At 37.1% G+C, this 24,044-nt stretch overlaps 1 protein-coding gene across 3 annotated transcripts in view; it reads right to left on the bottom strand.

Annotated features, from left to right (window-relative positions):
* GPSM2 (G protein signaling modulator 2) overlaps positions 1–23,829 on the bottom strand; it is a 63,354-nt gene extending 39,525 nt beyond the window's left edge. Inside the window, exons 1-4 of one of the 3 annotated variants that reach the window (XM_067727108.1) lie at positions 23,519–23,659; positions 9,806–10,104; positions 664–885; positions 147–282 (exon numbers count right to left, since the gene is read on the bottom strand). In XM_067727108.1, the coding sequence (XP_067583209.1) occupies positions 147–282; positions 664–885; positions 9,806–9,861 (414 nt within the window). In that variant the 5' untranslated portion in view covers positions 9,862–10,104; positions 23,519–23,659. Of the gene's footprint in view, positions 1–146; positions 283–663; positions 886–9,805; positions 10,105–23,518 lie in introns of all 3 variants that reach the window. The other 2 variants (XM_067727109.1, XM_067727107.1) reach the window with 2 other exon arrangements.
* Positions 23,830–24,044: the final 215 nt, after the last annotated feature.

The following is a 24,044-nucleotide window of genomic DNA, read 5'->3' as shown; positions in this document are numbered from 1 at the left end:
TGTTTCTCTTTTTCTTCCATTTTTCTACAAATACTTTTTTTTTTGGTATTAACTTTTAGATAAACTACAGTATAATTAAATAGGATTAAAACACAAAGCAATTTCAATGAAAACATTTGGCCTACCATCTAATGTTTCCTTATTACCTTGTCGTTAAGCTCTCTGGAAATATCTAGGTGTCGCTGACAACAAACTACAGCTTCATCAAAATTCCCAAGAACCTTTAAGGTGTTTCCCAGATTACCACTAGCTTTAGCTTCCCCCAATTGGTCTCCAATAGTCCTGGGGTGAAAAAAAAGAAAAAAAGCAAATGGTATGTTAAAATATAAAGCAGCCAGAATACAGTTTTCCCTAGAGAACAGTTGACATGCTTAAGGTAAGAAAGACCCATTAGCCTTGAAACCTTCTTTAAATAAAAATCTTAAACTTACATTTCTGTATTTAAATTTAATTAGTTTTCATTCATTTAATTAAACTCTAGCATCATTTCACTACTATTCATTTACTTAATTAAACTGTGTTCAGCCTAAAGATTAGTTTTAAAATTCAATGCTAATAAATCAGAACTCACTAAATGTACTGAATTGTTAGTTTTTTTAATTGAATGAAAATGTGTTTTCAAGTGACAGTTAATCTAGGGAGAATTCAGCTTAAATTAATTACCTTGCAAGAGTTAAATCATGATGATGGTATTCTAATGCTTTGGCATAATCATGCAAATAGAAATAAGCATTGCCCAGCTGGCTGTAAATAGCACTAAGTGTTTTTAGGTCTTCAGTTCCAACTTGAACTGCAGCTTCAAAGAAGGACACACCAGCACGGCAGTCTCCTGATTTACACAGACGCTCCCCTTCCAACGCCAGTTCTAGGCAAGAAGCTTCCATTCTATAAAATTATATAGGACAGACATTTACAAGATTACATTACAAATGCACCACAGTGTTTTAACTTTCAGTAATATAATTTAAATGTGGACTGTGGCTACTCTTGCTTACAACAGCAGCCTCTATCATTGAAGTATATATACATTATTGATAAAAGAGGAAACTATTATTTATAGCAAAAGCTTATTTGCCTATTCAAATGTCTCTCAGCTACAGAGGTCTTTTTTATATGATAGCTAAAGACCTCTATATGGAGCTGATGAAATAAAATTCGTGTTTTATGGCAAGATGAGAAAAATTTAAACATAAAATTTTTCTTTGACCATTTGGCCTCCTTCCTCCCCTTTATTGTGTATTGCACATCTGCATTAACCAGACATCTTTAGGAGACAACATTCCTTCTTAATCTCATCAAGGGTCACAACTCCTTAGGAGATAACCTTCCTTCTTAATCTTTAAGGGGCCACGAGGACCCCATGACCCACTACTTGCTTTGTTGACCCATTACTTGCTTAGTACGTGTAAATCTGGATTGTGTAAAATGTCAATAATAAGTCATCTAATGTACAGCCCTCTGTCTCAAAAACGTACATAACTCAAACAGGTAGAACAATTCTCGGAGTTTTCTGAGAGGTGTTCCCGGGTTATAATCTTCAATTTGGCTTAAATAAAATTTTCCATTTCTTTCTTAGAACCACTGATTAATTTTTTCATCGACAGAGCTCATTTTACTTGCCTCACCCAGAGCAACCTACTTTACCAATGAGAGAACCTAGTAGTTTTTCCTAAACTGTTCTGAACTGTGGCAGACTTACAGACTTTCTGAGAGTCTGGGGAGAATAGGGGTGCCTGTGGGAGGTGAAGTCCTATAACTAATACTCTTCTCTATCCAGGTATGCAGGTGATCTACTCAACCTGTCCATCAACCCCTCCTACCACACATCCCTATCTCACACTCGTGTCCATGCACGTGCACGAGCACACACACCACCACCCCCTTCCCCGTCTTATCACCACAGGATCACCTATACCTTAGAAAAGCAGAGGAGCAAAATATCTTGATGCACAAGGTACACTTCTATGAAAGAACTAAGTGTTAAGAAACTTTATGTTAGGAAGCAATGATTTAAAGATCTGCAGAAATTCTAATTCTCAAAGTTTGTCACTGAATTTTAAAAGCCAGAAAAATTAAGTTACTATAAATATATCTAGGCGAAAAAGCACCATTACTTCCGATTCTAGTCCTAACCTTTAGTAGGTGCCCTTCACCAAAGTTGCCATTGTGTTTCTTCAACATTTTTATGATTTCTGCCATGTCTATGTACTACATAATCATTCACTTAAATGTGTTTCTAAAATTTGGCAAATTCCTTTAAATTGGCACATGCCGTGAAAAAAAAAAAATCTAGTTTCATCCAAAGCAGTATCTATGAAACTGTGAGTTTGATGTGATACTTACATTCATTTTCTAATGCACCTCGAGACAAATATGCAAGTATTAAAATAAAAAAGCGAGTAAAATTACCTTATGTACCACCAGTGGAATAACACCATCCTTTGGAAGACTCTGATTTAGCTCATCAAGCATTTTAATTTTTGGAGCAGCGCTAAATTATTCCTTACTACAATTAGCTTTGAGCAACTCTACCAGAGTGGTGGTTCTTGATCCTGGCTGCACAGCAGCAGAGCTCACATGGAGCATTTTTTAAAACTCCATGCTGGGTCCCACTCCCTTGGGCGTGAGGTCTGTCCCCAGTATTGTTTAAAAGCCCCCAAGTGGGCTTCCCTGGTGGCACAGTGGTTGGGGGTCCGCCTGCCGATGCAGGGGACACGGGTTCGTGCCCCAGTCCGGGGAGATCCCACATGCCGCGGAGAGGCTGGGCCCGTGAGCCATGGCCGCTGAGCCTGTGCGTCCGGAGCCTGTGCTCCGCAACAGGAGAGGCCACAGCAGTGAGAGGCCCACATACCGCAAAAAAAAAAAAAAAAGCCCCCAAGTAATTCCAATGTACAGGGCAGGTTGAGTATCACTGCTTTAACAGGAAATATGAGTTAAACCACCACTCACCCTAAACTCATTCAAATATGATTACACTTTGTATTTTTAGTAGCAGATCAATTAATATGTTTCTTCAGGTGCTGTCTTTTAGTCTATAAAACTTCAAGTTTCCTTAGAGTCATAAATTAAAATGGAATTGTAAAAGTGGAAAATGAACCAGGTGAAGCTAAATGAAAAGTCTGGACTAAGATTAATAGAGCCAATTAACAAAGGTTCAGAGCAGACTTCTGGCTCAGAATAAGCAGATGAAAGTAGTCATCTCTGACAGGTATTTTTTAAGTTTTACATCCAGGTATCTTTTTCTAATAATTCAGGTGATTTAGCCAAAGGCTACTGTTTGTTCACAGTTAGACTAGTGACTTCACCCTCACTTTATGGGTCAAAGTAAAGTAACGCAAGTTAACCTCTTTTTAACATTTTGCTTCAACATTAGACTAGGGGGCGGGGGTGGGGGGAGAGCTAAAGCACGTGGAAATATAAATCAGTTTACTGGAAACCTTAAACTGCTGTATTTATTTTTCTTTATAGGTCATTTCAAATTTAAAAAGCCTATTTTTGTCTTTCACAAGTGACAACTGCCATTTGGAACTGTATTTTTGAAGATGAAAGAGTTAAAAAAATAGATTTTTTTTGTTTAAGGTTTTATGAGGTTACTGGTGTATTGCATGTGTGAAGAGAAATGAGTCGGCAAAAGATTAATATGTAAAAATGTGGTTTTATTTTCGCTAGATAAAGTACCTGAACTACTTGCCTCTATTTGTCTAAATACTAAAACCACTGAACTTCTAAGAATTATCATAGGGAAAAAAATTGGAAAAGATATTTTTACATATAAAATACATTGCTTTCTTTCTATTAACAAATTTTAATTTAAGCATGATACCAATTATGGAAAAAAATTATATATTGAGCAATTTCACTGCTAGGAATTTATCTTAAAGCTACACGTACACAAATTCAAAAGGATATATGTAAAAGGATGGTCACAGCAGCAAAAAACTACCAACAATTTAAATGCCCATCACTAGAGTATTGTTTAAAAAAAATTACATGCCACCATACAATGGAATACTAATGATGGCACATGATTTCACCGAGGGAGAGGTAGAGAAATAGTCACACCAGAACCATCAGTTCAGGATGATTAGGTTGCTGGCCAGGAAATCAGAGATAAGGCTATTGATGAAACAAAATTATTTTTAAGGCAGGACAAAAAAAATTAACATAAAATTTTCTTTGCCATTTGAGCCATTACCATCTCCCCTTTAGTGTGCATTGTGCACCTGCATTATACATTAACTAGATCCCCTTAGAAGACACAGGAATGTCATCTTGCCAAAAAAAAAAAAAAAAAAAAAGCAATTCCTCCTGGAGCCAGCAGGTAACTCATTAAAGACACAACATTCCTTTCTCAATCCTGTAAAGGTCACAATCATCCACTACTCACCTTGCTGGACTATGTACACTGTCAACATGTTACTTTGATGTAAAACTCTTTGTCTCAAAAACTTTTATGACTGTGCATTAACCTCTCTAAGACAGAACAGTCCTTAAAACTTTCTGAAAGACTGTCTCCCAGGTTATAATCCTCAGTCAGGTTGGCGCAAATAAAATTTTCCCTTTCTTTCTAAGATTAACTATTGATTAATTTTTTGTCAGCACTATTCATATGTAAAAACTGGAAGTTAATAACAGTACAGCCATATAAAACACAGAAGCATGTTCTTCAAATAAATATCTTCACCACAAATATTTGACCTTCTGGACTTAAAACTTATACAAAATTACAATGGAACCATCAATCCAAATGCTGTTGCCGCTAACAAAAGTTAGCTATAAGGCTGAATGGTATCATAAGAGCTACAAATTTTTAAAAAGGTACTTTACATAATTCTCACTGGAAACAGTGATAGCCACCTGGAACCCTGCTGGCTACACAGCTGTCCTTAAAGTGCATGAGGTGAGACTGCCCTACAGGAGAACCTACCTTAGAAAAGTCATTTCAGTAACGAATGCCCAAAATAAAGCTCAAAACTCTCTAGCTTATTAGAGTTTATTTTGACATATATTTTGGCTGTGGTATATTTTATTGGAAAATAAGTCAATATTCTGGCAAAATCTCCAACACCTCAAATATACCTAATTGCAAAACAGCCAACGCAGGTTGGTTTATAAATTTTTTAAAAGATCATTAAATAGTAACAGAGAAAGTAATTTCATATCCTGTCTCTATGAGAGAATAGAATTACTTCATTTGTTTATCAGTTGGGTTGAAAACAAAGAACATACCCAGGGTAGAAGACAAACCAGGAAAACAGCTCTCCATTAAAATACATCCCACATACAAAGTTTCTTTTATTCTTCCTAATGGCCTATTTAATTATATAATCAAAAAAGTACATTTCTAATAACTATAAAGACAATATTACTATCCTTGACTGAAATGTTTTCATTTTTGTTAACAGACTGAACATTATAGCTTTAATTCCTCATCTTCTGCACAAACACGTCATTTCAATTTATTTTAATTTTTGTATTTTATTATTTTTTACTTTTCTTCTACAACTCGATTTGTTTTTTTACCTCCTTATTTTTGGTTTCTTGTGTTTATAGTATATCAATGAAAGCAAAAGAGGATTAAAATCTTGACGCTACAACATTTAAAAAAATTTAATAACCGATTTTGTCCAAATCTGACTCTCCCTTCTAAGGGCTTACATACTAATTAGAATAAATGATGGGATTCAGGACTTAAGATCAAAGCAAGAGTGCCCTGCACCTTCTCCATTGTGCTGTCTTCTGTGGCAGTCCACTCTCTCATTACAGCCCTTAGCTCCACCTTCTATGTGTTCTACTTGGGCGTGGATCTTTTCCATTACCAGTCCTAGCCCCCATAAACAATTTTCATCCATCCAATTTACCACATACATCTAATTATTCCAGTTTACTTTATAAAAGGGAAAGTGCAAAACCATCTTGATTTAAATTTAAATTTTGATTGGTAACTTAGTTTTAAAGTGATTCTAACTATATATTATATCAAATTTAATTCTCAAAATGATGTTCTGAGATGGGTATTATTACAGAAGTGGAAACTGATGCTCAGTGACCTGCTTAAGATCATACAATGACAAATCTGAGAAGTGAAATCCTGTCTTTGTCTCCTAATCCAGTGTTCTTTCCACCACTCCACATTACCTCAAACTATTCTTCAGAAAGAATATTATTAATAACTATATCTATCAAAATTGAAGAATTCAACACCAAACCTGTATTCCTTTACAACTTATGTGCAATAATCTAATTTTCACATTAAAGTACTGAAATGTTTGTTATTCACAGTAACAAGTATGAACAAGGACATTTCTCAAAGAAATATAAAACTAGAGAAACTAGTATGATGAACCTGATACATCCATCCTTCTACATCAACAATTACCAATATATGATACATTATCAATATATATTTCATCTTTACTTCCACCCTCACTCTACAACTTCAGATTCTTTTGAAGTATATTCCAGAATGCATATAATTTCATTAGTAAATATTTTAGTATGTAACTCTAAAAGATAAGGAGCCATTTTCAAAAACTATAATCAGGACTTCCACGGTGGCACAGTGGTTAGGAATCTGCTTGCCAATGCAGGGGACATGGGTTCGATCTCTGGTCTGGAAAGATCCCATATGCCACAGAGAAACTAAGCCCGTGTGCCACAACTACTGAGCCTGCACTCTAGAGCCCGCAAGCCACAACTACTGAGCCTGCGTGCCACAACTACTGAAGCCCGTGCGTCTAGAGCCTGTGCTCCGCAACAAGAAGCCACTGCAATGAGAAGCCCGGGCACCGCAACGAAGAGTAGCCCCCACTCGCCGCAACTACAGAAAGCCCGCGTGCAGCAACGAAGGCCCAACGCAGTCAAAAAATAAATAATAAATAAATTTTAAAAAATATATAATCACAGTACTATTATCATTCTTAAAAAAATTAATGATAGTTATTTAAAATCAATTGCACACTTTTTAAAAGTTTAGAAACAAATCCCATTTTACTATCAGTTTCCATTTCTCTCTGCCTCCACAAATAAGTTGTAAACTATTTCATAAAGCATTCTGATATCTCTCAAGAGGTTTCTTAGTGTCTGAAGAATTATTCCACTTCAAAATTACAAACTTATTGTGCCACAGAAGCTCCTCCAGAGATAGATGAGGACCTCCTCAATGAAAGAACCAGATGGATAAAACTTTACATGCTAAGTGTTTTCCACAGCAAAAAAATAACCTATATTGGGCCATAACTCCTAACACAAGGGATACAAACTATTACCTGCAGTTATACAATAATCCAGTCAGTGTACAGAATGCTGATCTTACAGCACTGATGAAACCAGAGATTTGTTTGGTATAGTCTTACTACAAGCAGTTGAGTCTTAAATTTCTTTTGGTGAAGTCCTATATCAATGTATAACCATGTTTGACCTATGCTATACCATAAAAAAGGATGAATCTAAGACCTTCTTATAGGCAGAGGTAAAATCCGCTCCTGCTTATCTATTATTGTTACAGTATTAAGAAGTAAACCACTCTTAAAAACATTTAGCAAGACAGATAAACATCTTACCAGGTTCATCTGATGGTTATGTCCAGTGAAGTTCAATGGACAATTCCATCAAATGTGGACTACAAGCCAGACCACAGGCTAGGCATCATGGCTGCCCTAAGGGAGCTAAATGGTCAAAGAAGGGGTGGCGGGGACTTCCCTGGTGGTCCAGTGATTAAAACTCTGCACTTCCACTGCAGGGGGCACGGGTTCTATCCATGGTCACGGGAACTGAGATCTCACATGGCACACGGTGCAGCCAAAATATAAAAATTAAAAACAAAAAAAGAAAAGAAGGGAGTGGCAGGGAGGAGGAGACAAACATATAAACAGATACACTGAATTTTAATACAGTTGGTGCTAAGAAAGAGATATGCACACGATATGTGAGGGCATATAGCCAAACTATGGAGTTTAGAAATGGTTTCTAAGAGGAGAATATTTCTGAACTGAATCTTAGATATTGAGTAGAATTAGCTAAACCAAGAAAGTGGAAAGGGCATTCAAGTCATAGGGTGTAGCATGAGCAAAGGCACTGAGTCATGCACAGGGAACCAGAGCTCAAAGTGCAAGGTGAGGACTGGAAGGAAGTAAGGGTGAAGGAATAGGTAGAGGCCAGGCAATGGAAGCTCCTTTGTACTATATTAAGTGTGGCTCTGCCCTACAGGTGACTAGGAGCCACCAAAGGGATTAAAACACAGGTTGCATGTTTATAGACAGAGCCCTCTAGAGGCAAATTTAAAAGACAGATTCCAAGAGGAGAGAATGGAGAAGGCAGGGAGTCTGGAGGGAAGACGATTTAGTTCACTGCTACACTGAACTGTAGCAGTGGTGGGGAGGATCCAGATGGATGGATAAATCTGAGCAACATTTAGGAGGTAAAACTGGCAAGACTTCACAGTGGATACAGAGGTTCCTGGAACTATGCCCCACAGGGTAGAGCAAGAGCATTTCTATTAAAAGCTGATTTTAATTATGGTGAATGTCTTCCATTTTCTTTTATTTGAAAATTTTAAATTTTTAATAGAAATGCTCTCAGCTTACCTATATAAACTTCCTTGGCACCATGCCCTAACATGGACCATCTGCTCCAAAGCAAAGGACAGTAAATCTCCTCACTATTTCCTATGCATGTGTTAAGACATCCAAAATTTGGTATCAAACATCTTCACTCATTAGGGATTTGAATACTATTCAAAGCCATAAGTTCTGACGTTTTTAAATATTATTCAATATTTAACTTATAATAGTTTTGATAAGGAATCTATTCATGTCTAATCACCTTACTAACAACTGTCTTCCATTCTAATATTTGTCTTTATTTTAGTTTAGTACAATGACCAGAACTTCCAAAATAAATGTTAAATAATGATGATGCAGATATTCTTGCTTTCTTCCTAAATGTATCAGAAATGTCATTAATATTTTACCACTAAATTTTTTTTTTCTGGCCACGTTGGGTCTTCGTTGTTGCTCACGGGCTTTCTCAAGTTGCAGTGAGCAGGGGCTACTCTTCGTTGCAGTGCACGGGCTTCTCACTGCAATGGCTTCTCTTGTTGTGAGGCATGGGCTCTAGGTGTGCAGGCTTCAGTGGTTGTGGCACACAGGCTCAGTAGTTGTGGCGCACAGGCTCAGTAGTTGTGGCGCACAGGCTCAGTAGTTGTGGCGCACGGGCTTAGTTGCTCCACGGCATGTGGGATCTTCCCAGACCAAGGCTTGAATCCATGTCCCCTGCATTGGCAGGTGGATTCTTAACCACTGTGCCACCAGGGAAGCCCCCAGTTTTACCACTAAATATTAAACTATTAGTTTATCATGTTTAGAAAGTACCCACCCATTCCAACATTAATACCCATTTTTTAAAACTCATTTATAAAAGATCACTAAAAATTTTAACAGAAAAATTAGGTCATTCAGCCAACCACACTACAAAATCCATCCTCTGCCCTCAGAGATTCAGAAATATATTTCATTTTTATATTTGCATTATATAAAGAGTAACAAAGTTTAAAGTAACTATTCATAAACTCTTCCTCAGAACATTAATAAACTATAGTAAATAATTGGTCTCTACTACCATTTTCCTATAGAAAGGATATAAAAACTTATAACAACCACAACAAAAAGAAAACACTGCTTAAAGGAGATTCTAACTATGGCTAGTATATTTTTAGTACTTTCAAATTTAAATTTGAAATGATCAGAGTTAAATACATGTTTAAATAGGTATTAAAAATTACCCGCTAAGAAAGCAGTAGTCTTACCTGTAACGAACATGAAAAGAATGGTCTTCCCTCATGCTTATCAGATTTTCCTCCATCGAGTCATATTATAAGCTGGGTATAATAAGAAATTATTTTATTTTGTGCCAATCCAGTTCTACAATGTAGAGTTGTTGCAGAACATTGTCTGGTTAGTATATTAATGAGTTGATGTTAATACATCCTAAGCTCCTGCTTCTTCTTTATTAATAATGAAAGGAGGTCAATGTCAGCTTAAAGGTTCAAAATGTGTCCCAAATCCTTGCGTCTCTGGCCCTTTCAGCAGCACTTCAGCAACATTTCTGCAAAAGGAATACAAGATGTTTTGCTTGAAGTCCTATTTGCAAAGAATAACCTAATGTACTTCCAAGCTGTATATAATCACACAGGTAACTTCACAGACTGTTGTCATGTCAATTACGGGAGAAAAACAGCAGAGGGCTTAATTGTCAGAGGGCTTCTAAATAAGGATGTGAGTATATGATATTTATTTGAGACCTGTACTTTAATTTTTTAAATTGGTTTGAAATAAATAATTTTATGTAATATTTTCTATTACAAACATAGAAGAATATGTATGATATTAGTATCTTAAAATTATGATACTTCAAGATTTTAAAAACTGCTATTAACAAGTAAAATGAAATTTCAATAATTCATTTGAACAAGTCAATCCTAAACTCTGTAAACATATTTCTTCAAAGAAGATGTTTGTGCTGATAATAATATTACACTGATATTCATTTGTTCTCAATGCACATCCTATTTAAAATCTTTGAGGATTTTTAAATGTTTTCACTGAGTAAGTACAAAAGAAATTTAGGAAATATGTGTATGGTAGAATGACACAATAACACCCACTTTAAGATAAAGAACATTAGCACTGCCTTTGAAGTCTCCCGGGTGCCGCAACCTAACCCATCTAAGGTGATCTCTAAACTGAATTGTGTTCATTATTTCCTTGCTTCTCTTTATAACTTTGCCACAACTGTCTGTATAGGTTTAAATTATATATTGTTTAGTTTTGTATGGTTTTGTTCAACATTATGTTTCTGAGATTCACCTTGCTTGTTGTTGTACATAGCTACCATCTGCATGTTTTATTGCTGTATCACATTCCATTGTATACCAAATGTATTTTTCATTCTGCTTTTGATGGGCATTTGGCTTGTAGTTTTTCAGATTTTGTTTTGCTAGTATTAAAAGTTTTGCTATGTACATTGAAACTAGTAACTCAAATTACTGGTTAAACAGGACAGCAGATAAACTAAAGAGATGTACTAGAAGAATATCTGCAGAGTTTACCCAGACATACACAAATAGATAGAGATGAAAAATACTAAAAATACTAAAGAGCAGTTCAGAGAAAAGGAAGACAAAAATGAAAGGCTCTAACAGAGGTCTAACTAGAGTACCAAAAAGAAAAATAGAAAAAGGAGCAAAGGCAAAATCTTCAGTGATAAACACTGAGAGTTTTTCAGAATCAAAGACAGACATTAATTAGCAGATTGAAGAAGCACACTAAGTCCTAAGCAGGACAAATCAAAATGAATCAATATCCAGATATACCACAGAGAAACAACAGACCATCATATATAAACTATAACCTCTACAGAAGTGGTTCTGGGACCCCCCTGCTGCCCTCCCGGACCCCATGAGTGGTCACAGGTCCCCACGACTGCCTGCCCGAACTCCAAGAGTGGTTGCAAGCCGCCTCTGCTGCCATCGCGTGCTCCAGGGGCGTGCCTGAGCCGCCACCGCCACCACCAAGGACCCCAGGACAGGGCATCTGCCACCGCATGGGCACACCCTCTATCAACGGGATGACAACCAGCACATGCTGAGGAAAGAGGCGACAGACATCCATACTAAAACAGCCCGCGCACCAAATATATTAAATGCACACAAGCAACACAGAGACAATCCCACATATAAACAGCCCTTCGAGACCGCAGTAGGTACCTCTTTCTCCTAAACTCACAGAGTAAGAGAAATATAAGCAAAATGAAGAAGCAGAGGAACCACTCCCAGTTAAAAGACCAAGAGCATTCCCCTGAAAGAAAATGAAGCAGACCTCTTCAGTCTAACAGACACCAATGTCAAAATGGAGCTAATGAAAATACTGAAGGAATTAAGAAAGGCTATCAACAGAAATGCAGAGTATTGTAAAATGGAACTAGAAACTATAAAGAAGAACCAAGAAAAATTAGAAAACTCATTTGCAGAGATGAAAACTAAGCTAAAAGCAATGAAGAGCAGATTGAATAATGCAGAAGAATGAATAAGTGACCTGGAAGATAAAATAATGGAAATCACCCAATCAGGACAGCAGACAGAAAGTCAAATGAAAAAAAAAAAAAAAAGAAGGCAATATGAGAGACCTATGGGATAATATAAAGCATGCCAACCTACACATTAATAGGGATGCCAGAAGAGGAAGAAAGAGAAAAGAAGATTGAAAATGTATTTGAAGAAACTACGGTTGAAAACTTTCCAAACCTAGGGCTTCCCTGGTGGCGCAGTGGTTGAGAGTCCGCCTGCTAATGCAGGGGACACGGGTTCAAGCCCTGGTCTGGGAGGATCCCACATGCTGCGGGGCAACTGGGCCCGGGAGCCACAACTACTGAGCCTGCGCGTCTGGAGCCTGTGCTCCGCAGCAAGAGAGGCCGCAATAGTGAGAGACCCGCGCACCGCAATGAAGAGTGGCCCCCGCTTGCCACAACTAGGGAAAGCCCTCGCACAGAAACGAAGACCCAACACAGCAAAAATAAATAAATAAATTACTAAAACTCCTACCCCAACATTTAAAAAAAAAAAACTTTCCAAACCTAAAGAAGGAAACAGATATCCAGTTACAGGGAGCACAGAGGGTCCCAAGCAAGATAAACCCAAACAGACCTACACCAAGACATATTATAATAAAAATTGCAAAAGTTAAGAATAAAGAGAGGATTCTAAAGGCAGCAGAGATAAACAAACAGTTAATTACAAAGGAACCCCCATAAGGCTATCAGCTAATTTCTCCACAGAAGCACTGCAGGCCAGAAGGGAGTGGCAAGATATATTTAAAGTCTTAAAGGGAAAAATCTGCAACCTAGGATACTCTACCCAGCAAGATTATCATTTAGAATAGAAGGAGAGATAAAGAACTTCTCAGACAAGCAAAAATAAAAGAATACAGCAATACTAAACCTAAACTAAAGGCAATATTAAAAGGTCTTCTCTAAATAGAAAAGAAGTAAGAATCTGTAGGAAAGAGAAAATCACAATTGGAAAATAAATCACTTAAATAAGCCAGTACACAGATTAAAAAAAAAAATCAAAAAATTTTCTGTGAAAGTGATGATAACCACAATGAGCAGCAAAAGGATGAACATGAAGATGTGAAAGAGGACATCAAAATCATAAAATGTGGGGGAGGAGAGTAAGAAAATGTAGATTTTTTTTCCCCCTAGAATGTGTTTGAACCTATATGACTACCAGTCTAAGGCAAGTAGATATAGGAAGGGGTTAACATACTTGAAAAACAGGGTAACCACAAATCAAAAACATACAACAGCTTCACAAAAACCAAAAAGAAGTGAACATAAGTATAATACAAAAGAAAATCACCAAAACACAAAAGGAAAAAGAAAAAGAAAGGGACAAAGAAGAAATATAAAATCAACAGGAAAACAAGGTTTAAAATGGCAATAAATACATATCTATCAATAATTACCTTAAATGTCAATGGACTAAATGCTCCAATCAAAAGACACAGAGTGGCAGACTGGATTAAAAAAACAAGAGTGTACAATGTGCTGCCTACAAGAGACCCACTCTAGGGCAAAGGACACTTATAGATTGAAAGTGAGGGAATGGAAAAGATATTTCATGCAAATGGAAATAACAAGAAAGTGGGGGTCACAATACTTATATCAGACAAAATAGACTTTAAAACAAAGGCCATAAAGAAAGATAAAGAAGGACTCTATATAATGATAAAAGATCAATACAAGAAGAGGATTTTACACTTGTCAACATATATGCACCTAATATAGGAGCACCCAAATAGATAAAGCAAATACTAACAGACATAAAGGGAGAAATCGATAGGAATGCAATAATAGTAGGAGACTTTAACACCCCACTCACATCAATAGACAGATCTTCCAGACAGAGAATCAATAAGGCAACAGAGATACTCAATGATACAACAGCACAGTTAGACTTAATTGATAATTTCAGGATATTACATCCAAAAAAACTGGAATACACATTCTTTTCAAGTGCACATGGAACATACTCTAGGAGTGACCACATAGTGGGCACAAAAAAAACCCTCAACAAATTTAAGAGTATAGAAATTATCTCAAGCATCTTTTCTGACCACAATGGCATGAAATTAGAAATCAACCACAGAAAAGGAAATGAGAAAAAAAAGATTACATGGAGACTAAACACATGCTACTAAAAAACCAATGGGTCAACAATGGAATCAAAGAGGAAAGTAAACTATAATCTTTAAGGTAACAGTTAAAAGAGACAAATAAGGTAAAATTAAGATATATGTGCTTATATAAATAAAATTTATTTATTCATTCATTCATTCATTCATTCCTGGAATCCAGCATTATAAACAACCTCATAGGTCAGTTAGTCCAACATATTACTACAACTACAACACTCCCAGAAAGGTTACAAGGCAGCTAATCCTAATTTTGACTAGTCCTTTTAGACAGTTGTTCCACACTTTGAGCAATCTTTCCATTTCTACCCATTTCTCCCTTCTGATGCCATCCAATAGAGCCTAATTCCTCTTCCACATCCTTTTAAGTATTTCAGCTATAACATAAATTAGACTCTAGATAATACACTCCTGCTGCTTTGTTAATTAAGTATAGTTAGAGAGAGGTTAGTATGGAACAGAGCAGGAGGAGGAAGGTGGAAAGGATTAGCCTTGGGAACACTGACAAGCTTCCTAGAGGAAATGAGGTTTTCATATTAATACCAGTTTGGCACATAAGAAATGCAAAATATCATTCCTCTTATCCTCTCTCTTGGCCAACAAAGGAAGCAGTGTCTTAAGAAAAGATGAAAAGGTAGGTAGCAGTTATTAATCCAACAAATCTTCTCTTTTCCTTTTGTTCAGAATTCCACTGTACCTTTTTACCTTAATAAAAAACATTAAGGGAATTAGTGTAGATATTCATAGCAATAGCTCCAAAGTGCATCTAAATTACACAACAGCTACACTGTCAATTAAACTGTCTTCCACTACCACTTTGAGGTCTAGGTTGTTATTTATACTACGGGGCAGAAGGTGAGGTATTAGAATTAACTTAACTTAGAATTAAGTTAAATTATAATTTAATTGAAATATTTTTCCAGTCATGAGATCATAATGAAATCCCCAAATTCACCAATCATTAAAAAAATGTTAACTTCATACTTATTAAAATGTAAGCATTTAATTAACAAATGTACATAAATGGAGCTGCAAAATACCTTACTTGATTAAGACTGCATACAGAACCACTAAAAAATTTTTTTAAATAAGCAAGAAAACAGAGAATACAATTCACCATTTTACCAAAGACAATTTATAATATGGCTTTACTATCTTCAAAGGAAGAGTATCCCCCCCCCCCCGCAAAAGTCACTCTTAAATTTCAATCTCCATAACAATTAGGTAGCATTTCTTTTCTTTTTTAATAAATGTATTTATTTTTCGCTGTGTTGGGTCTTCGTCACTGGGTCTTTGTTGCTGCGTGCAGGCTTTCTCTAGTTGCAGAGAGTGGGGGCTACTCTTCGTTGTGGTGCGCAGGCTTCTCATTTCAGGGACTTCTCTTGCTGTAAAGCACAGGCTCTAGGCACGTGGGCTTCAGTAGTTGTGGCACTCGGGCTCAGTAGTTGGGCACTCGGGCTCAGTAGTTGTGGCTCACGGGCTCTAGAGCACAGGCTCAGTAGCTGTGGTGCACGGGCTGAGTTGCTCTGCCCATGTGGGATCTTCCCGGACCAGGGACAGAACCTGTGTCCCCTGCATTGGCAGATGGATTCTTAACCACCGTGCCACCAGGGAAGTCCCTAAGTAGCATTTCTTACCTTACAATTACTCACTGAACAAACAAGCAATTCTTTTTTTTTTTAACTTTTTTTTTTATTTTAATTTTATTTTTGGCTGTGTTGGGTCTTCGTTGCTGCGCATATGCTTTTCTCTAGTTGTGGCAAGTGGGGACTACTATACATTGCGGTGCATGGGCTTCTCACTGTGGTGGCTTCTCTTGTTGCAGAGCACGGGCTCTAGGCATGTGAGCTTCAGTAGTTGCAGCATGTGGGCTCAACAGTTATGGCTTGTGGGCTCTAGAGGGCAGACTCAGTGGTGCATGGGCTTAGTTGCTCTGTGGCATGTGGGATCTTCCCGGACCAGGAATCGAACCTGTGTCCCCTGCATTGGCAGGTGGATTCTTAACCACTGTGCCACCAGGGAAGTCCCAAACAAGCAATTCTTGATTCAATGATTCATGTTGCAAAAACTCTCTAACTAATTTACTAATGTGTTCATTAATGATCCACGTGGAGCTAACAAACCCACTTCATATTTAACATATAGTTTACATATTACTAGATAACACTGATAAAATTTACAACAAATATTAAATTATTTTTAATATTTTAAAATAATTAACATAATAAAATTTAATGACAGGACCAGGAAATGGAATGACAATTATAGGTTTGAAAGAATATTAAGAAGCTATCAAGTTTAACTTCCAACCTCCATTAAGACTTACAACTAATAATTTTCAAGAAACACATATGCCCTTAATAGCATCTCCCAGGTTTTAACAAACAATGCTCCAAAAACCTCACTGCTAACAAAATTGTTAGCTCACAGCACCTTTTGGTCTAACCATAGATAAAGAGAAAGCAATAATTATTTTCCATTTTCCATATTTTCCATCGATACTTTACTCGATTAGTAGTAAAGTATCTTCAAACTAGGTGACTGAAAAATAAGGGATAGACAGTTACAATTACAGTTGACCCTTGAATGGGTTTGAATTCCAAAGGTCCACTTAAACGGGGAATTTTTTCAATAGATACTACAGTACTACACAATCCACATGGTTGAAACTGCACATGTGGAACCATGGATATGGGGGGCCAACTGTAAAATTTTTCGTGGATTTCCCACTGCCCAGGGGGTCAGCGCCCCTAACCTCCACATTGTTCAAGAGTCAGCTGTATATCTTTTGTCCTTCTTTCAATTAATCTAAACTATCTACTCCTGACTGCAACTTAAATGCCAATAACTTTTGGTCTGATTCTTTCATTTAAGTGTCTCTATAAAGTGGTAACACCCATCAGATAATAAATATCTTACTTTTCTTGCCTCCAGGATTGATAATCTAAATTCTTTAAACTCCTCTTATCCTAATAATTCCCTCTAAGGTACAATACTCAAATTCTCCAAATCCCTTCAGCTGTAATGTTTCAAATCAGATACAGGAGCTCTTTATAAATTGGAACTGGGATAAATACTGAGGAAGAATGAAGAACACATTTAAAATAAAGTTCTTTCACATTAGAATTCAGGGTAAAGGTTAGAGTAACAAATACACATCATAGTACTAATGGGGGTAGCAAAGCAGGAGGCCAAAACATCCACTTATAAAATAAACTCAGGTAACTACCCTAGGTAAACTGGTTATTTTCTGTCAAATTATGTATCAGTAAGCAGACACTAATTTATTTGTAGATGGTCTAAATATGGCTTGTCACCTAATCTAAACATGTATTCCTGATTACATTCTATCTGGAAGCTACAGTGCAAACAAGGTGGCAGGTATAAGGAGCGATACATGTAAAATCAGGAGTAGGAAGGTAAAAGCAGGAAGTTTACATAGAAGGAGATGAAGAGTGTAAGAAAAAGCAAAGGGTGTAGTAAGCAAAGTCCAACAGAGTTCAGAGCTTGATTTTAGTGTAGCAGGTGTTGAGGAGCCAATCAAAGGCAAGAAAAATTATTTTGACATTAGAATATACGACTGATGTGGGAAATTAGTGCCTAAAGCAAGGGAAGTTAGGATCAAGAACGACTGGGTACTTAAGTAATCTAGCTAAGAGTACCTACAGAAAAATGAAAACAATGCCCACTGGCTAGGTGAGAGGCAAAGGTCAAGCAGAGACAGAGAGCTTACAAGACTTCCAATTTTGAGGACAGGTGGAACAGTAGCAATAGGCACAGTAACTGACAAATTGGATTGCAAGAGTGATACTTCGAGAGGGAAAAAAAATGGACTATTTGTTTCAAACTTGTACTTGGTAAAGTGCTAGGTTCACAAATAATAGCTGAAAGAAACAAAAAGATAACTTGAGAAATTTTGATATCAGATAAAATTTGATAAATGGGGAAGGATGGGGGAGGGGGGAAGTAGAACGAGTGACTAATATTTCTTAATTTTTCACATCTTTAAAACTAAAAAATTTTAAAGTACCCATGAGATTCAAATGTTAAAAACTGTGATGAGTCAGTGGCAAAATTAAGAAGAAATTGCGATGGGAGAAAAAAAATAAAGCAATGCATAAAAGGTCTGATTCTTCACTCAACATACTAAATCTCTAAACCAATAATATAATCAAACTGTCACATAATACTGTGAACTCAAGATTATAGGCATGTGTGTATCTATCTATAGCTATCTATAGTGTTGGACATAGTTTTAGTGTTAACTGATAATTGTATATATCAAATGTAAATTACTTTACACAATCTGAAATTAATAAACAATCATGGTACATAGTAAAGCAGATGATTCTATTCTCTAATCATTCTGGAGAAATGGGAATTTGCCACAGAGTATGCTATAAAAACTGTATCAGTAAAGTTTTCCTTTAGCAAATATATAACCCTAAAGTATGTGCTCCAATTAAGGTTACATCTCAATTTATTGCTAACCTTTAAGTCTGCAACAATAAATATAAGTCTGTAAGATGTTAGGCCAAGTTAGGTTAAAAAACAAGTGTAACTAACAGTGTAACTGTTAAATAAATACATATTATAAAAACTTTCTAATAAACTGTGACTACTGATCAGCTAAATAAATAGAATAAATTCAATGAATAGATTAGAATAATGGTTCTAGATTCCAAGTAAATCTATATCTTAAAGGCACATCACCAGTCAGAAGGGTTCCCATGTATATTTGAAATTAATCCTCATGGGTCATTCGGAAAAACAGCAAATACATGCAAAGTAAAAGCACTATTGATTTTAAACTCTCATATTTATTCTTGGCAGATGAGAAAACAAGAAATTCAGGTCTAGAGCTGTGGACATTAAAAAGGTAAAACAATGAATGCAACTATTTCAAAGCTGTATAATCCAAAAATAATTTTAGTAATATAAAATAAGAATTCCTTTTCATTTTTTCCAAGGTTTACACCTAAAAGCTCACCATTCTAAACAACTATATATAAACTTCCTTTTTTGGTGAAGAGCATTTATATTTTTATCCATCACATAAAGCTAAAAGGACTTCAAAGAATATGTTCTCTGGATAACCAAAACACTAATAAAGACCGTATATGAAATTTCAAATTAGATAAATACTAAAACAAAATGTAACCTAGAAGAAAGGGATTTGAATATTTCAAGTCTTCATCTTAGCATTGTTGTTTAACGGTGAGAAAGGACCAAGTGTATGAGTCTACTTATGAGATAGGCTGAAAGTTTGTAGTTCAACAGTAGTTTCCAACCATCTCTACACGAAGCACTACAAATATAATCATTACTGCACAGGCAGCCTCTTAGTGTCTTAAGGTTTGGCAGTCCGTGATAAATCAGAAAGAAGTTGAATACTGAATATTTTCCTGGGGAAGGGGATGATAAACTAGAAAGGGGATCTATTTTTAGATTAACATGGAGCCAATCTGAATTATGCCAGTGACTACGCTAATCATTAAAACTGCTGTTCTGAAATTACAGTCCTTAGTGATTACAATAATTTAATGGAGGATGAAACAGTTGCTTAAAAATTTCAAGAACAAAAGGAAGATTCTTTTATGCAACAGCTCTAATCTTGGTTACCTTTTTTCCCTGCAAAGCAGTTAATGAATCAAAAATCCTATTTCAACAAAATTACTTATTTATATTTAAGAATATAAGTATGTCCAACTAAAGGAGAAGAGTCTTATATATGTTCATTAGAATAAAATTAGTATTTTTCTCCCTATTACTTGGTTTTATTTTTCCTCAAACTGAAGCCCAGAGTCTACAAATAATGTTAATTTTCCCTCCTATAAAACAATTTAAAATATATTGTACTTTTAATCCATTAGTAAAATTAATAACCTTTTGGAAGAGTTTCAACTAGACACATAAATGATTTTTAGTTCATTACTGTAAACACATAAAATTGGACACATAGCAGTATTTTAATATCAAGGTTATAGAAGACACAATGATAATTTTTTAAAAATTCAATCAACCCCAATTATATTTTCAGTACATTCCAAATGACTACTCAGGTTATAAGGCCAGGTGATCACAAGAAAATGCAATCCAAAAACACTAATGATTCACACTAAGCCCAATTTCTTAAAAAAAAAAGACAAAAACCAAACCTAAATATATACATTAATCTTTGCCCTTTCCAAACTGTAGTCTTTTGTTAATAAATAAATTATCGGACAAACATGATGCAATTAATAGAAGCTCAAAGAAGTAAATGCAAAATAAACATTATCTTATGAGGACATTACTATGTCAGAAAGAAAAAAGAGAAATACTTATTAGTAAACAATGGGGAGAACACTACTTTGAGCAAAACTCGTCACCAAGTCACCAGAAAATATGACCAAAAGCCCTTTATTACTACCAATGATGGTCAGCCATCAGCTTAAACCAATTAATATATGTATGAAGAACGAAATAGTGAAGGAGAAAAGAAGTGGTCCCTTTTCCTGAGCATTGTTCTTGAGTTAGTAAATGACAATAAATCAGTTCTCTTAACGGAAGAACTATGAAATGGCAAAATTGGTTTCAAACACATTTTTAAGGAGAAATAAATCCCAGATGCAAAATGATTATAAATGCCTAAAAAGAATCCTTAGAGAGTTTGAATTCAGAATTCTTCATAGGAAAATATAACTGTTTTCTCCCTCTGAAAGTTATCACAATTAAGTGTAAAAATGTTTCTGTTCAATTCAGTGACATTATGAGATGATATGGGAAGAATAATTCTAAGTAAAAAGGACTAGGGAAAGCTTTTTGGAAGCAAGGAAATCGGCATTGCACCTTGAAGGATGGGTAAACCTTATTAGGCAAATCCAGAAAAAGTGTTCCAGTCATGGGGAATGCTCAAGCAAAAGTAAGGAGGTGGGATCGCAGATAAAGTGTCCCAGGATGAGCACACTGGGTTAGCAGTAGTAAAAGAGAAGTCTAAGAAGGTACTAAATTGTGAGGGACACTGAATATGTACGTGGCTGAAGGAGTATTTGTCCTTGTATTTATATGACGAAAAACCTTGTAATTTTTTCAACAAAGGAATAGCAAAGCTGGATCTGTGTTAGGAAGATAAACTGGCAGCAATAGACAGAGGAGGACAGAAGGAAGTTACTGCAAAAACTCCAGAAACTATTATTGAAAAGGAAGCTTTCTCTCCGCTATCTCACAACACCAAGCAAATTGCTTTGCACATAATTGATGTCCAACAAATTTTTTTGATTTCTTGCCTGGGAAGAAGATAAGAACTATGAAGCGGCAAAGAATCCTATGGTAGTGAGAAAACCAGACTTTAATACATTTCTGCTCCAAAGTAAAGAGTATATTCATAGTCACGTAAATAACTCAGGAAAGTCTTACTCTTATATTTTTACTGTTTTTATAAAGACGATTAAAAGGACACTGAAAATGTTATGTGACTTATAAAGCATTGAAAGGAAAATAGCTGTCCTAAAAGAAGGGCTGAAATATTTCTGCACAGTTCACAGCAAAACAGAGCACATACAGGCATCTTAAAAGTAGGATTATGTCTCTACAAATGGAATCCAGAGACCTGGAGGAGATTTAAACAAACACAGAAGCAATACAGCATGTGCTTTGGGACCAGGCCATGGTTTGAATCTCAGCACGGTGACTTATTAGTTATACGATCTCGAGCTAGTTAAACTCTCAGTGTTGGTTTGGCGTAATGATACTTATCCAACATGTGTCATTATGATTTATAAAAAGCACCTCAGTGCCTGGCTCTGGTATTTAAAAGTACTCAATAGAGTAGTAATACTGATAATTGCCATTGTTATTATAAACAATAACGTCTATTAGAATAGATTTAGAACACTAGTCTAAATCTATGTCAGGTTTTCAATTTTAAAATTCCAGAGAAGTAATTACAGAATTTTTATCTTTTAGGTAAATCTTAGAAATATTTTATGCTTAAGAACAATGCCATTTAAAGAACTACTATAACCTATCTTTGTTTCAATTAGCCTAGTACCAAGTCTGAGATTTATATTAAAATATAATATTTGTAACACTGCATGTCTGATTTAATAACAGAAGGAAATACAACTAAACAGCTTATCTAGCCAAAGAGGATTTGGAGGGAATGCCTCTAAAACAATAACACACAACTTTTTACTCTGTATCTGCTCCACTCCTCATATTATAAATAATGGCCTGAGAAAGAGCTTGCCAGAAGGAATCCATGGTAGGGTGTAAAGAAGAGTAGGTATGAGACTGTTCCTCCTCCCGAGTCCCCACCTACACACCCTCACACACACACAGGTCAAGCAACAGCGATCTGCCCCTTTTTAATGCTGCTTACTGACTTCTAAACAATCAGCCAAAGCTGCTTCTTGAATAATGACAAGCCAAGCAAAAGTAGTATTTATCAGAGGTGATCACACTGGTGATTATCAAGTCAGAAATCTTCCGTGCACCCTTCTAAAGTGGCAGCTTGAAAATTCAGCTTCCCACACACGCCACCAGCGACTCCAATACAAGCCGACCGAAAGGAAAGCCAAGAATCTACTTCGTTCAACTCCACGGGAGGGTTAAATTATGCATTAAGGCAAATAGAATTTCCATCCTTACTCGTCTTCTTTAAGAGTTCAAATTATACCAGGTAAAATGAGCTAACTGGTTACCATCAATACAAGGAAATTATATGTTTTCCACTTTTTAGTATTTGCAGATATTCTATAGATTTTCAGGAAAGCGCTTTCTTGACATTCTCTGCTTACTGAAACTTTTTGCAGCAACTATCAATTTCTACGGTAAGTCGACAGGTTGGTTTCCCCGAAGTCCATGAATGTCAATGTGGTAAACGCAGGTGTCTGAAAAAGCCTGCCCGCTTTAGACAAGAAACTCACGACGACAAGTGAACGCGCGACCCGCCTCGGATTTAATTCCACAGGGTTTCGGGTTTTTAATGTTTGTCACACTCCGAATACGTAAGAAGTCGTTGTATCCTACTGTACTTTTTATTTTTAAAAAAACTAGAGAATGAAGCTCTTAGAATGTACTCTTCTTTTTAAGTCTCCAACCTGAAAGCACCCGACTGCTCGACCTGGAGCGGGCTGCTGCTCACGCCGAGCTTCAGGTTTCTCGAGACCGCCCCCGCGACCACCCCGGCCCCCTCCCGCCCCGAACAAAGGAGCCCGCCCCCCCCACACGCCCCCTCCCTGTCACCTCCCTCCGCGGGGCGCCCACAAACTCCCCTCCGAACTCACCTCGCGGGGGCCGGCGAGTCTGGGGAGCGCGGCGCACGACGCGAAGCTGCAGCAGGGGCCACCCGGGCTACTGACGGGTAGCCGCGGCCCTTCCCCCGGCGGGTCCCCAGGCAGAGGCACCGCGGGAGGCCGGCAAGCAACACCCCTCCCCCGCCCCCACAGGTCACGTGGGTCAGAACTCGGGGCTCTCCTCGCCTCCCGGCCAGTCGGCCGCCACACTGTGGTCCCGCAGCGTCGCCCGCCCGCTGCCGCGCCCCTCCTCTGCGCCTGCGCCCCACAGCTCCAGGCGCTCCCATTCAAACCGACAACGCCCCGCGTCTTTCGGACACGCCAATGGCCAGCGCGGGAGGCGAGGCGGGGCGGGGCCATCGGCGCTCTGCCTCCGCCATCTGGGGTGGGCTGGGGACTGCGTGTCGGCCTTAGAGGAACCTTGGGGTTCTTAGTCCCTCCGCTGCCCCGGCGTCTGTCCTCAACCACCAAGTTGAAGTTGCTTTCCTGCCCTCCTGTTTCTTCTTCAGACGCTGAA

Source organism: Pseudorca crassidens, chromosome 2, assembly GCF_039906515.1.
Source record: "Pseudorca crassidens isolate mPseCra1 chromosome 2, mPseCra1.hap1, whole genome shotgun sequence".
In the NCBI taxonomy this organism is placed as follows: Eukaryota; Metazoa; Chordata; class Mammalia; order Artiodactyla; family Delphinidae; genus Pseudorca; species Pseudorca crassidens.
Note: the sequence above shows the minus strand (reverse complement) of the source record. Positions and strands in the feature narration are given on the sequence as shown.